Source organism: Ciona intestinalis, chromosome 12 (genome assembly GCF_000224145.3).
Source record: "Ciona intestinalis chromosome 12, KH, whole genome shotgun sequence".
Classification (NCBI taxonomy): domain Eukaryota; kingdom Metazoa; phylum Chordata; class Ascidiacea; order Phlebobranchia; family Cionidae; genus Ciona; species Ciona intestinalis.
Window position 1 is genome coordinate 2646124 of NC_020177.2, and position 14816 is coordinate 2660939.

Genomic DNA, 14816 nt, shown 5'->3' on the forward strand with positions numbered 1-14816 from the left:
GATATAAGTTAAATCTTACATGACTTGTACGTACTTTTTACACGTTTATACAAAGAGCTAGAATCTAAATGACTATTCATGTTTAATTTTAGAAAACGCCAAATCGTACTTTATTCGCAGTATTCAATCGACTATAATAGCACGAAGCGTGACATAAACTGACCTGTAGTAAACCCTACAAGTATAGGGTATTACTTTGGTAAATGTGTAAATAGGTTAAGAAGTACTGTAACTAAAAATAAAAGAAAACACAACTTTTAATTGAGTTCGGAGATAGTACATTAATGCTGGCACGAATTTGTAGTTTAGTAGACCGACTAACTCAAGTGTAACTAAACCAATGTTAATATATGTAACATTGGACTAAACGTTTATATAATCATTAAAACTACACAGTACACACGTGTTGCGAATTGCAAACAAATATTTTCGGCCGCTGATGGTGAAAAAGGAAATCGGCAATCGCTCGTTGGTGTTGCGGGATAGACAGACAGTCAGTGATATCGGTAGAAAAAGGCGCTCGATTGTGTCCTCTTTCCTTTGAATTGTGCGGTCGCGCAAAGCGTGTGTGTGTGCTTAATGTTTTGCAAGTCACTCTTTGTCAGCGTTCGGCTGTTTACGTCCAATTCGAAGTATTTACTGAATAGTTTTGCGGTTTCGCGTGTGACAACTGCAAGATACCCTGCCGTATTGGTCAGTTATCAATCTTGTGTTCGTACAATTTGTTTATCGAGTAAGATGGGTGGAAATACAACGTCTAAGGATGAGATTGTTGAAGCGTACGCTTGCAAAGTTGGTGAAATGAAAGATGGAGAAATGCGGGAAGTTTCGGTAGGCGACGGAAAAGCATTGCTGGTTCGCCATCAAGGGGAATACAGTGCTATTGGCCATAAATGCACGCATTATGGGGCTCCTTTAGTAAAAGGTGCGTTGCGCGATGGTCGTGTTAGGTGCCCGTGGCATGGAGCGTGTTTTAACGCTAAAACTGGAGACATAGAAGACTTTCCAGGCCTTGACTGTGTTCCTAAGCATAATATAGTGATTCAAGATGGTGACAAAGTTGTGATCCGGGCGTGCAAATCGGCGCTTGAAACCCATAAGCGTTATAAGCCTATGGTGCAAACGCAAAATGAGGATGGCCCACACGTTGTCATTGTGGGAGGGGGGCCAGCTTCAGTAACATGCGCAGAAACTCTGCGGCAAAAATCCTTTTTGGGGAAAATTACAATTCTATCTGCAGATCCTTATTTGCCTTATGACAGGTATGTCCACACATTGATATTAAATCAATACTAAGCTTATAATAGGACTGGTGTATTGCTATGTCTGTGTAAAATATATATTTATATTCGAATAATGAAACAACATATTCACATGCATTAATAGGTTCTATTCCTTATGCAGTAATTTTTGTCATTTATTTTGTTGTCGACACATGGTAGTCGCCGCTTAAATTCGATTTTGATATTTTTGCTGTCCGACTAAAATTTTAGTCAGTGGATTTTGACGGACTAACTTCGGTAATAAGTAATGCACAGAAACTTAGTCGGTTGACTAAACATGAAAAACTACAGACTAAATTTTAGTCGGCCAATTAAAAAAACGTGGTAACCAATAGTTACCGCGACTGACTAGTTTAGTCGGTAGCCTAGAATACTAACCCATTTATGTACAAAAAATAATCATCCACAAAGTAACATACATGGTAACTCCTAAGCTGGCACGAAGTGTATGAACACCCCTGTTATAACGACTGTCGTTTTGAGGCCATTCGAGGATAAAGTAAGTTACACTCATTTATTCATATACAAAATCGTAAACAGCAAAATTTGGAATTATTTTTTACAGGACAAAACTAAGCAAAGCCATGGACATCAAACCAGAAGCCATTTTCCTACGACCGCAGGAGTTCTACGATGCTGTGAACATAAAGATCATAAATAATAAGCGAGTTAATGGAGTAAATGCCGAAACGCAGGTCGTTACTTGCGAAGATGGAGATACGTTTAAATATGACAAACTGATGGTTGCGACAGGTTTTTGAATTTTAAATTTAAATTTGATCATAATTGGTTATACTCTTATGGTAGGCAGTAACTGTTATTATAACGCATGTGATCAAAACTGTTGAAATGGGAAATTTTTTTATATGTCCAACAATTTTTAAAAACCTTTTAGTGACCACTGAAGTAGAACAATTGTCATGAATTGTTTTATATATACTATCTGCATTATCATAGTAAAAATATAAATATTAAAAAAAAACAACTGCTAAACGTGATTGAATCTCAAAATGTAGTCAGTATTGTTTTTACTTTTATATTAACATTTTTACTTTTTTAACTTTTATATTAACGATTTATTATTTATAGGTGGAAGGCCACGTACTTTGCCTATTCCTGGTTGGGACTTGAAAAATGTCTATGTCCTTCGTACCCCTAATGATGCTAACGCCATCGCTGAGGTTGCAAAAGGCCGTAAAGTGGTCATCTGTGGCGCATCTTTTATTGGAATGGAAGTTGCAGCTTCACTTGTGTCAAAAGCGGAATCAATCAGTGTTTGCGAATTCTTTAGTGTTCCGTTTGAAAGAGTTCTTGGCAAAGAGGTTAATTTAAAAATTTGTCCTTTTAGTTGTGTTGTGGGGTGGATATATTTGTTATTTTAAGATTTAAGTGTGCTTGTTTCTCAATTGATTGCTTCAATCCAGAGGTCATTGATGATTTGTCCAAATTGGCAGCCATACAAAAAATCACAAAAAAATAACCACAATGATATTTTATTCAAGCCCGTAAGCGGGCATGTGATGTATAAATGTAACTTATAAGTGTCGTTTACTTATCATTTTTTTGCGAAATTCCTTAAAATAAATTTCTACTGTTTAAAGTTTGGAAAATCAGTAATATTCTGCTTTTATGTTTTAACAAATGTTTATAAAACAGGTTGGTCTTTTCTTGCAAAAAATGCACGAATCGAAAGGAGTAAAGTTTCACATGAACGCTTCAATGGTTGAACTAAAAGGAGAGAATGGCGCTGTTGCGAAAGCAATTCTTAAAGACGGTTCAGAACTGGAGGTAAGATGGATTTTTATTCTGTATGAATGATTTTAACTTGCTTATTCTCGAGTGGCCGAAAAACTAGAGTTGTTATAACACGGGTGTTTATATGGTTGAAGTCCTATTGTGATTCACATTACTAGATCTTGTAATTTTAAAAAGAGTCGGCTCGGGTTTAAATAGTATTGCTAGAAAAGCAAATGAGAGAATGCAATAATACATTCACAGTGGAGTCTTGCTGGACAGATAATTTTACTGAAATTTCAACATCCAGGCTGATTTTCTAAAGAATAGCATTTTTAAAATGATAAAATGCACAGTGTAATCTAATTTAAACTAATATTTTAAATTCAGGCCGATTTGGTAATAGCTGGAGTTGGCATGATCCCTGCTACCGAGTTTCTAAAAGACACAGGAATTCAGATCAGCAGCCATGGTTTTGTTGGTGTCGATCGCCACATGAGAGCACTAAAGAGCTCCGGAGATGGCGAGATTTTTGAAAATATTTACGCTGCCGGAGATATTGCAATGTTTCCTCAAATGTAAGAAAATTTGATAAAAAATCAAATTTGATTTATCCTTGCGTGGCTGTTAAACGACAGTAGTTATAACACGGGTGTTCTGTTTCACACACCAAATTGCAAATTACCACATTTGTTACTTTGTGATTTTTTGTTTGGCTGACAAGTGACAATGCTAACAACCTAATAGTGACCACTGGCTTGAAGTAATTAGAGCTACTTGTTTTACCCAAAGAGATGTTACTGGTATTAAGCATCCAACCAGATTACTGAATAAACAGACTTAGCAATATGTTAGTACACCCACAATGGAAGCTGCATCCAGTTTAATTATTGTACAACTTGTTTTTCCGATTTTGAATCCTTTTTTTTGAAATTTTTTTTTCTTTTTTTAATTTCTTTTTTTTTAACTTTTTTTTTGTAATTTTTATTTCTGTCTAGGCTAAGGGATTGGCAACCTTCAAACATACAGCATTGGCAGATGGCACATTACCATGGTAGAGTAGCAGGTACTAACATGGTCGTACCTAATGATGAACTACAGTCAGTAGAGTCTGTACCTTTCTTCTGGACACAGCAGTATGGGAAAAGTTTAAGATATACAGGTGAGATACAATGGCTTTCAAGAGTTTTTGAAAGATTTAAACCCAGTTTTTCATAAACTTATTTTTGTAGCAACATATTTGGAAATGTGATATATGTTATATATACATTTTTTTTATTAAAAAGTGATTTGTGGGCTTCTGTTCTTGTTGTTGTCACCAGCATTTCTCTCTTATAGTTTATTTGTGATTGTTTTTTTGGTTTTGATTCTGACAATTTTAAAAGAGACTGCTTTTTTGAAAATTCGAAAGCGTGCGACACCCTAAAAATTACAACGAACCCACCAGGGTACTTCAAAACACAGTTTAAAAAACCAGTGATATAACCAATACCATGCTCAGTGGCGCAGCCAGGGGGGTTAGGGTGTCGCAACCCCCCCCCCTTTTTAAACCCCCCAAAAAATCTTTTTTTAATTAAAACCCCTTATTTTTTTCTGGCTGCACCACTGACCATGCTAAATTTTGAATAAAAAATTAAGGCCCAAAATTTCAAATATATTAAACTTTATAGGTTACGGAGTTGGGTATGATGACATAGTGATCAAAGGAGAAGTTTCTGAAGGGAAATTCTGTGCATATTACACTTGCAAAGATCAAATTGTTGCCATAGCGACCATGAATTCAGACCCTGTAGCTGCAGATTTTGCTCAAAGGATGTTATCTGGCAAAGCATTGACCAAAAGTTCCATTTAAAGAATGCAAATAATGATTGTCTGCAAAAAGAGATATACTGTATCATATTGACTTCTTCCGCAGTTTTTGTTGTAATAACATGGATTCTTAACAGTTCCTTAAAATATATGTATAAATCAGTTCTTTTGTTCCATATGCAATCTAGTGTATAAAGATGTGTTTGTAAATTTAACGTTTGAGTTGCAATTCTACCAAATTGTTGCACATTACTAATCAATGAAGACATCAAAGCTGTGTAATTATTAATTATTCTAAATCACAGTGTAGGCTCTCAATTTTGAAGGGAATTCAATACAAAATATTCTGTTTAACTGTAATAAATGCTGATCATATTACTGGCTGGATGTGAATTTTTGAAACTGTAACTAAAATTGTATTATTATATTCTGAATATGTGAATTTTTCAACAGTGATTTCTATATATACCTTGAATTTTGGCTGGGGTTTGCTCATTCAATAGCTGTCAGTTTTACTGCAGTAAATCTGGTGACAACTTTGCCCTTAAAAACTACAGTACATACATCGTAGTTTAGTAGACTCATTGTGAATAAACTTGCAACAGACTTCTTATTTCTCAACTAAGCTGCATGGCTTGTGTACAATTTATTTTCAAGAAATCTTTCCAAATTGGGAAAACAACTTATTTTGCAATTTCACGATTCCACGATTTACGAAAGTCTTTTTGAATCCCCCCTTTCAATAAGGGGTGCGCTGGCCCCGCGGAGTTCTATTTTGTGGGGTTCTTGGGGTCCCCGCATAGCTACTAGCTGGGGTACGGGGCCCTTTAGGTGTGGTCGGGGTCATATGCGGACTTTTTAACCCTTGTTGCTGCTTTGCCCATTCCTGTGCTCTGCTACCCCAGTCTGCGTTGGAAGGAACGGGTGTCCTATAAATCAAGAATTTAAAATTAAAAGCAAAATTTTTGATTTAAAAAACTCATTTTCTGACCTGCCGCTTGATTTAGGGGTTCGTTTTGGGGTCATACTGGGTGTGGCCCACTTTGCCGGGGGTATTGACTTCGGGGGCAACATGCTCGCTGCCGGGGACCTCTGACCCCTGTAACTACCACTTGGGGTAATGTACGGGGCGTTAGGGGTGTAGGGGTAACCTGGGGTGTGGGGCTGTTGTGGGGTCTCCTGGAAATCAAATTCAAAATTAGAAATCAGTGTTGCCAGATAAATTTTAAAAAATTTAATGTTGCCAGATAAATTTAAAAATCTAGTGTTGGCAGATAATTTAAAAAAAATTCAGTGTTGCCAGATAAATTACTTTAGGAGTCCTTGGTGTTTGTCGTATTGAAGGCGTTCTTTGTTTCGGAGTATTTATGGAAACACTGTTCCCACCCGCCGGCGTTCGGTTCATTAAATGTGCTGAGTAAGAAAAAATAAGTCAGCAAAATTTAAAACTTCACATTCAAAAAAAAACTGGAGATACTGACTTGGGATGGGGTCTCGGAAATGTTCTTTAAACCACTTAAATACTTGGTTGAGCGACGTAAAGTTCTGACTTCTGTAGCGATACCCATCGGGGTTGATTGACACGTACTCGTGTTTTGAACGAGCTCTCGGCATGTACGACAATAAGAACTTACCTTAAATAAAGAGGTTCCATGTGAGATGTATTGCCAGGGGTAAAATTTATTTATTCATATAGTAGGGTAGGGGAAGACGGGGCACCTTTAGCACATAATTTCCAAATATCCTGATCGTGTTTTAAACAATTAACAACGGTCTATGGGAGCTGCGAGGATACGGTTTTATAATTCTTTGATTGCTCTTTGTTTACTACCAAATTGGACGAGAAAATGGAATGAATACATGTCCCATCTTCCCCCACCTTATATATATATATTTTGGTCATAGTTTTAGTAGTATATGTGTTTTTTCATATATCATAAATAGTGTATTCATACACCTCATGCCCACTGTCAAGTTATTACACGAGTGTCTTCCTATACATCAACTGCAGTTATAAATGCTCACTTTTAAGTTTTATTATAAGTGCTTTCTCATACACCAGGCACACAAAGTGTATTCATATACCTCATGCACACTGTCGAACATTAGCATATATGACATCTATACAGCAAAATCACTCTGCATTTATACACCTCATGCTCACTGTCGAGTAACAAAATAGACAACATTTATACCGTGTACCCCAACATCACTCTGCATTTATACACCTCATGCTCACTGCCAAACTACAACAAATTCACCAAAATTTCCCCTCCTCTAACCTGGCAGTGATTTGGAAGCAGAAATAAAGTATGGGATCCTGAATGGAGCGGATTTCTTCGCTTGTTTCAACAAATCTTCAACGAGTTCCTTTTTCCCTCCGACCTCCCGAAAGTTTTTGTGTCCAATGAGATCTCGAGCGTTTGCTGCCATTGGCTGGATGAAACGAGCGATGATCTCGTCGAGGTCTTCGAATTCCTGGAGGATTTTTTTTGTAAATATGACGCCATTATGCCCACTGTCGAGTTACGCATAGGTTGGGATTTAGACATAAGATAAGGGTTGTGTATTCATACACCTCATGCTCACTGTCAAATAATGTTTTATATATGATACAGTATATAGAAAACAGTGTACTTTTACAACGCATGTACAATAGGTTGTAACATGGGTGTCTTCTTATAGACCAGACACACATGATGTATGCATACACATCATGCTCACTGTCGAGTTATAACATGGGTGTCTTCTTATACACCAGACACATATGGTGTATTCATACACCTCATGCTCACTGTCGAGTTATAACATGGGTGTCTTCTTATACACCAGACACATATGGTGTATTCATACACCTCATGCTCACTGTCGAGTTATAACATGGGTGTCTTCTTATACACCAGACACACATGATGTATTTATACACCTCATGCTCACTGTCGAGTTATAACATGGGTGTCTTCTTATACACCAGACACAAATGGTATATTCATACACCCCATGAAAAAAGTCACAAAAAAGGCACGCAACATATATATATATATACACATCATGGCATATGTCAATCCAACAAAATAAAAGCCATCAGTAAAAATAAAAAGTTCCAAAAATTATAAAGAATAAACACCTCATTGCCGATCCACAATGACCTTCCAAGACTGAAAGCATTTTCTTTTTTCTCTTCCCTGATATCAATATGAGCGAAAACACCTTCTGAAACTTTCCATGTTGCTGTGAGATGGTCAGAACCTAAAAAAAATTTAAAATTAAATTTTTTTGGTGGTTTTGAGGTCTGTATTTAAAACAAAAAGATTTAAAAAAAATATTTATTTTTTTTTTAATTAGACAAAACAATGGATATATATGATGCCAATTTAGTTGATTTTTTCTTTATGTTTGCACTTAGTATGGAATAGTAGATACAGGAACAGTAATAAATTTATTTAATATTCTGTATGTAACATTGCAAATGCTTTATACACAATACAACAACTTAATTTAACCTTTTTTCTGAAATTTTACTAACTTAAAAAACAAAATGTTTTTAAACAAAATTAGTAAAAGTCTTATTTAAAGAAACAAAAACTTTTATACAACTTTTAACCTGCAAATAATGAATAAAAAAATAACAAAAAATAAAAGAAAAAAGAAACCTAAAAAAAAAACACAAAAAAATATCGATATTGTACACAATTGAAAAATTAATTAAATCATCTGACCTTTACTGCTGGGTCTAATAATGGCATCACCTTGGTCCATATCTTGCATTCGCTTCTCTGCACTTTTGAAGTCAATATTATGGAATGAGGGATGGGCTATTACTCGCTTTATATATGCTGGGAAATAATAAGAATAATAAATGAATGTTTGATTGTAATTTCAACAAATCATCCGGAATTAACATACGTGGTAACTCGTAAGGTGATACCAGGTGTATGAACACCCGTGTTATGGAGACTTTTTTCCAGCCTCGTGGGGATAAAGTAAGTTACATTCATTCATTCAATTTAACAGTAAATGAATGTAATTTTATTTTTGCTTAGTGGGGAACGGCAGTTGATTTTAACATGGGTGTTTTTTTCATATACATTGTAACAACTTTTAAGAATATATTTTGTCAAATTAAATGCAAAATCTGATAGAGGGAAAAAGTTAACATTTTTTCCCTGTGTTTAGGAGTTTATAAACCTAGGGGACCTCTGACCCCTGTAATTACCACTTGGGGTAATGTACGGGGCATTAGGGGTGTAGGGGTAACCTGGGGTTCACAAAAACTGTAAGGGGGTCTATAAAGGTAAAAAAACCTATACAACAAAGTTGCAAGAAAACACTAAAAATCACAAAATATGCTAAAAAATATGTAAAATCATGTGATTTTTTAATTTTAACCATACCCAAACAAGCGCATATTTAAAAAAATCCACACATACTCGTTCTGTTTGACTTTTTATTCGAATCTTCTAATTTCTTTTTATCCAAAGTTTCTTGTTCAAAACCATAATAGGTATCGAGCTGTTGTTTCCACGACCCCGCGTCATCTCGTAAGTCCGAACCCCGACATGTAAGGTCGACTTGGAATCTCTCGATGTCAATCTTTGTGATGCGACAGTGGATCGTCATGCCGATCTGGGTAAGAAAATTATGATGAGTCAGGGTAAAACTGATGAGTCGGGTTAAAAATGATGAGTCAAGTTAAAAAATGATGAGCTGAGTTAAAATATAAATGAGTCAGGTAAAAAATTAGCCTTTTAAAAATGATGAGTCAGATACTCAGGTTAAATATGATGAGTCGGGTTAAAAAATAATGAGTTAGGGTAAAAATGATGAGTCAGGTAGTCAGGTTAAAAGTGATGACTCATCACTGATGAGTGGGGTTAAATATGATAAAGCGGGATAAAATGACAACTCGGGTTAAAAAATGATGCATCGGCTTAAATAAATAAGTCAGGTTAAATATGAGTCTGTTAAAAACGATGACTCGCATTAAAAATAATCAGATTAAAATTTGTAAGTCAAAATAAATATAATGATAGAATTAAAGTGATTATAAGCTGACAACACTAAATACTGATATGTAAAATAATACATTTTAACTTTTCACATCAAACAATATTTTAAGCAATGTTTTTGGAACACAATACAAAGCTAACTTTAAAAAAATTGACAGCTTTGTGATAAGTTTTTTAAAAAAAAGATTAAAAATAATTTTTACATGAACTCTTTCTTCAGGATTAGAGACTGGCTTGTCACTCAGTTTATCTGTTGGAATAAACCCAGTGATTCCACCTTCGAGACGAACTTTAACCCCAACTGCTCGACCTAGGCATTCTCCATTATCAAGATGGGCCCACACCTGGTAAAGGAAAAAGTTTATTTTCAATTATTTCTGTTTTCCGGCATATAAGGGCCTTGAAATTTAAGAACGCTTGAAAATAAAGCTGCATAAGGCTTTTCTGGCATCTGTTTTAAGAACAATCACGCTTTTAAAGCACCAGATCCTTACTGTGTTTTTTTACACAAGAATCGTTCAACTCTATGAGCACCAGACGGGGTCAGATTCGCGGAATTTATTACAGTTATTAACTTTATTTTTGCCTTTTGATAACAAACAATGTATATTCCATTCTGTTTACCTGTTGCTTTTTATTTGAAAAAGGAGATTTTCTATGGTGGTAAGATTCCCAGAATTTATTACAAAACGCATAGATACTAATGCTCTACCGTTTGAATTTGCGCAAATTATTACAAAACACATAGATACTAATTTTCTACCGTTTGAATTTGCGGAAATTATTACAAAACACATAGATACTAATTTTCTACCGTTTGAATTTGCGGAAATTATTACAAAACACATAGATACTAATTTTCTACCGTTTGAATTTGCGGAAATTATTACAAAACACATAGATAGTAATTTTCTACCGTTTGAATTTGCGGAAATTATTACAAAACACATAGATACTAATTTTCTACCGTTTGAATTTGCGGAATCTATTACAAAATGCATGGATACTAATTCTCTACTGTTTAGATTCGCGGAATTTATTAAAATTACCTCGCTGAGTTCAGCAAATCCTCCCGTTTTACAAAACGAACAATTCCACATTCCCGTCTCCTCGTCTTTATGTGGTTCCGCTTGATCGAGTTGCTCGGACTTCGGTCGACGATGCGCGATGCCGGTAACACGACATGTGATCATTTTACCTGTATGTTATTTCTATGTTAATAAATGACGGCAATGTTTGGTATAGTGGAATTTTTCAAATGTTTTTCAAAAAGGAAAAATGTGGGTTAAAAAGATGGTAGGTTAAAAAGAAATGTGGGTTAAAAAAACACAGCACTGCATAAAATGCTAGTAATCATGGCTTAAAAAAATTGGGAATCACTGCTGAAAATTGTTATGGAGCACTGATTAAAAAAATTGGAAAACACTGCAAAAATTTTCAGAAATACTGTTTGAAAAAGTTTTGGAAACACTGCAAAAAAATATTTGAGAAATAGTGGTGAAAAAAATTAGAAAAAACTGCTAAAAAATATTTTTGATACACTGCTAAAAAAGATTGTGAAACACTGCTTAAATTTTGTGAAACACTATGTTAAAAACCAACAAAAAAAAACAACAAACCTTCTTTAAAATTTGACAAAGTTTCTTTCGTCACCATTTCAAATTTTTCCTCCGCAGTTGAAGAACGATATGGGGTTCGGAAATCTTTGTATTGAGAGTTGAGCTCGTTACGAATGTCGTATAGTGTGATGCCTTTGTTTCCATAACCCTGGGTACAAAGGAGTTATTGTTTTACGGGGGGGGTGGGTCAAGTGGGGTAATAGGAAAATTTTTAGGACCAAAATTATGCCAAATTAGATAAATATATTTAAATGTTGCTGATTTTTTCACAGATTTTCTGTTAAAATTAGCAAAAAAATATACTTTTATATACTAAAGACATCTCAAAAATGTAATAAAACTATACAAAAGCAATTAATTTCAAATGAACACAATTTTCCATTTAGTAAAACTCTTTTTGGGGGTTCAAAAACACTCTTTAGTTATTGTATGTTTCCACATAAAAAAATTGAGGAAATATTTCAGAAAAAAGTCCGCGTTTAATAAAAATCTCTATCTGATTGATAAAAAGTCTAGTTTTCTAGAACAAGACCAGCGTTAAAGAGTAAACAGAATGAGCACCTGTCTCTCAAGTTCCTCTGCAAAAGCATCCAGATCAAGATCTTTTAACCTCTCGGGAGATTCAAGGATCTCAACGAGAGCAGACGAGGGATTTGCATCTTCCGCTGACTCATCGTACTCCAGAGCATCGACTGCCATCTTCCTCGCCCACTCGTAAGTCTCCGGATGTACGCGGAGTCCGTCGAGGATCTCGATGTAAGCATCAGTGCTAAGAAAGAAATCAAAAATTTGTAAAAATTAAAAAAAAAAGAAATTTGTAAAAATTTAAAAAATAACAAAAAAAAACAAAAAAACAATATTTAACTTATAATAAAAAAGAAAAATTTGAAATTTATTATAATAAAGAGCCGACCAAGATCATGTATACATATTTTTCAATAAAGCTAACATGCCAAAATAATTGACAAGTTACGGCAAACTTAAAGTTACACAGATCAAAAAGTTAAATTTTCTCACAAAATTTTTCACTGAAAAATGGTTTACAAATATAATTTTCACAAAATACGCAAAACACTTTTTTACAATAGTTTAACAAATTATATCTTTAAACAATTTAAAAAAAATCGGTATTAATAATATTATAAACATTATTTTCGCAGCAAATACGAACCTGTCTTCCATTATAGATTTAGTATCAATCTTTATAAAACCAGCGCAGTTAATAAATATCTTTGGTCCCATCTTACACACAGTGACGAGATTTGAGCGATTTTCCAAACGTCCGTTTTTCTGTTTTAAAACCTGTCGACAAAAAACATGACATTAGATAGTTAAATGTGAAACTTTTATGCAACATTTTATTTAAAAAAATCTTTTTACAGGTGCAGATTAGGCTTGTTCAGTTAAAACTACTTTCAATTGTTTTGTTTTGCCAGTAAGGGAATGAATGAATAAATCAATTTAACTTATGTATCATTGAGCATTGCGGCAACAACAGTCATTATAACACAGGTGTTCTGCTTCATACACCTCATGCCTCCTCTATCACATATATAACTTTGTGTATGGTTATTTTTTGATTAGCTCGGTTTAAGGCTGACAATTTAGACAACCCATTAGTGACCACTGTGTTGGAACAATTGCAGTTAAGTGTCTTGCCTAATGACACAGATGTCTTTAGTCCTGATATTAGCAGCACCGAGCCTGGAACCAGTTTTCTCTAATTTAAAGATGTCTGCTCTAACCACTGTGCCGATAGCATTTGGGTTGGTAAGCAAACTCCAACTACATCCCAAGTCTTTTTAAAATAAATACTATAATTTGTGTTTGCCAAAAAAAGTGTTATCATATAAAAATTGTTAGCCACATAAAAAGTGTTGGCCACATAAAAAGCCCAAAAAATACCTTCAATAAATGAGCTGCTTTTCTTGGGCCGAGACCGCACACAAATTGAACGACAGTAGCCGTGTGTGGATGGGTTATAGCTCTGTTTACATCCACACCTACTTCACACGCACGGAATACAAACTCTTCGACTAAAGCTTCAAGCAGTTCGTCTTTGTTAAGTTGGTCCTATAGTTTGGTTAAAACAAGATTTTGTTTAAAAACAAAATTTACCTTTGTAGATTTCCTTAGGCTTTACAAAAAAAAGAACTAAAATAAAGAAAAATGAAGCAAACAACTTCTAAATTAAAAAAAATCTAATATATATAAAATGTAGCTTTTTTAAACTTTAAAAATGTGGATTTTTCTATACCTATATTAAATAACTGCTTTTCGGAAACTTATTCTTATTAAGTTTTAAAATGAAGTAGGGTACGTGATACCCTTGGGCAAGATTCATAAAAGTGTTTGCGTGATTTTTTTTCTTTATTTTGGAATTTGAATTGATGAAAAATTTTCACCAAATATTTGGCCTATTCATATATTTTGGTGCGTGGTATTGCTAAACCATATTAAAAACATCTAAAATTGAAAAAAACAACAAAATTTTTAGATTTTTTTAGTTTAAAAAAAAATTTAGCTCTTTTAATGTTACAGTTGGATTATTTAACAAAAATCTGATATTTTTCAAGTTTTTTTCGAAGTAAAATTATGTCAGAAACTAAAGTGACCTGTAATGGGTGAAGTTTTAAACACATTAAGTCTTGATCAGCAGTGCAAAGCTGAGAGAATTCTAACATTGGATCTTGAAGACGACGAGCCAACGATATTGCTTGTCGTAATTCGACGGGAAAATCCCGGAAGTCAGCCTTAAAACATAGATGTATTTATTTTGTTATAAAGTAGGTATGGGATAACTCTGGAATAAGTATTATGTCTTCTGGCTTGTTTTCTGATATGTCCTCCTCACTCATATAGAAAAGAGCACAAAAAAGTGTTTTTGTGTAAAAAAGTGTTTTTGTGTGAAAAAGGTGCTTTTGTGTAAAAAAAGTGTTTTTAAGTAAAATAAGGTGCTTTTGTGTAAAAAAGTGTTTTTTTGTAAAAAAAGTGCTTTTGGGTAAAAAAAGTGTTTTTGTGTAAAATAAGGTGCTTTTGTGTAAAAAAATGTGCTTTTGTGTAAAAAAAGGTGCTTTTGTGTAAAAAAAGTGTTTTTGAGTAAAAAAAGTGCTTTGGTGTAAAAAAGTGTTTTTGTGTGAAAAAGGTGCTTTTGTGTAAAACAAGTGTTTTTGAGTAAAAAAAGTGCTTTGGTGTAAAAAAGTGTTTTTGTGTAAAAAAAGTGTTTTTGTGTATAAAAAAAGGTGCTTTTGTGTAAAAAAAAGTGTTTTTGTGTAAAAAAAGTGTTTTTGTGTAAAAACAGTGTTTTTGTGTAAAAAAAGGTGCTTTTGTGTATAAAAAAAGTTGCTTTTGTGTAAAAACAG

The 14816-nt window shown here is 34.1% G+C and overlaps 2 protein-coding genes across 2 annotated transcripts in view; one reads left to right on the forward strand and one right to left on the reverse strand.

The window, feature by feature from the left end:
* Positions 1-555: 555 nt before the first annotated feature.
* Positions 556-5439, forward strand: LOC100183925 (apoptosis-inducing factor 3-like). Its single transcript, XM_002130708.4, has 7 exons — positions 556-1262; positions 1849-2036; positions 2373-2605; positions 2940-3071; positions 3408-3595; positions 4016-4179; positions 4688-5439. The coding sequence occupies exons 1-7, from the start codon at positions 580-582 to the stop codon at positions 4867-4869; spliced, it is 1770 nt and encodes a 589-aa protein (XP_002130744.1). The 5' UTR covers positions 556-579; the 3' UTR covers positions 4870-5439.
* Positions 5440-14816, reverse strand: part of LOC100186297 (transcription elongation factor SPT6) — a gene marked incomplete in the record, with an annotated part of 21589 nt that continues 12212 nt past the window's right edge. Inside the window, 15 exon segments of the mRNA XM_018814440.2 lie at positions 5440-5755; positions 5818-6005; positions 6139-6239; positions 6308-6460; positions 7109-7304; positions 7954-8075; positions 8546-8662; positions 9257-9452; positions 10039-10179; positions 10885-11033; positions 11455-11602; positions 12016-12223; positions 12626-12756; positions 13360-13527; positions 14070-14207. Of these exon segments, the coding sequence (XP_018669985.1) occupies positions 5566-5755; positions 5818-6005; positions 6139-6239; positions 6308-6460; positions 7109-7304; positions 7954-8075; positions 8546-8662; positions 9257-9452; positions 10039-10179; positions 10885-11033; positions 11455-11602; positions 12016-12223; positions 12626-12756; positions 13360-13527; positions 14070-14207 (2346 nt within the window).

What these genes read in the sequence shown, in the direction of transcription:
- LOC100183925 (XM_002130708.4), top strand. Translation starts at nt 580, where the DNA reads ATGTTTTGCAAGTCACTCTTTGTCAGCGTTCGGCTGTTTACGTCCAAT. An exon ending in AAAGAGTTCTTGGCAAAGAG is followed by an intron (nt 2,606 to 2,939) that starts GTTAATTTAAAA and finishes TTTATAAAACAG; the next exon opens with GTTGGTCTTTTCTTGCAAAA. An exon ending in ATTGCAATGTTTCCTCAAAT is followed by an intron (nt 3,596 to 4,015) that starts GTAAGAAAATTT and finishes ATTTCTGTCTAG; the next exon opens with GCTAAGGGATTGGCAACCTT.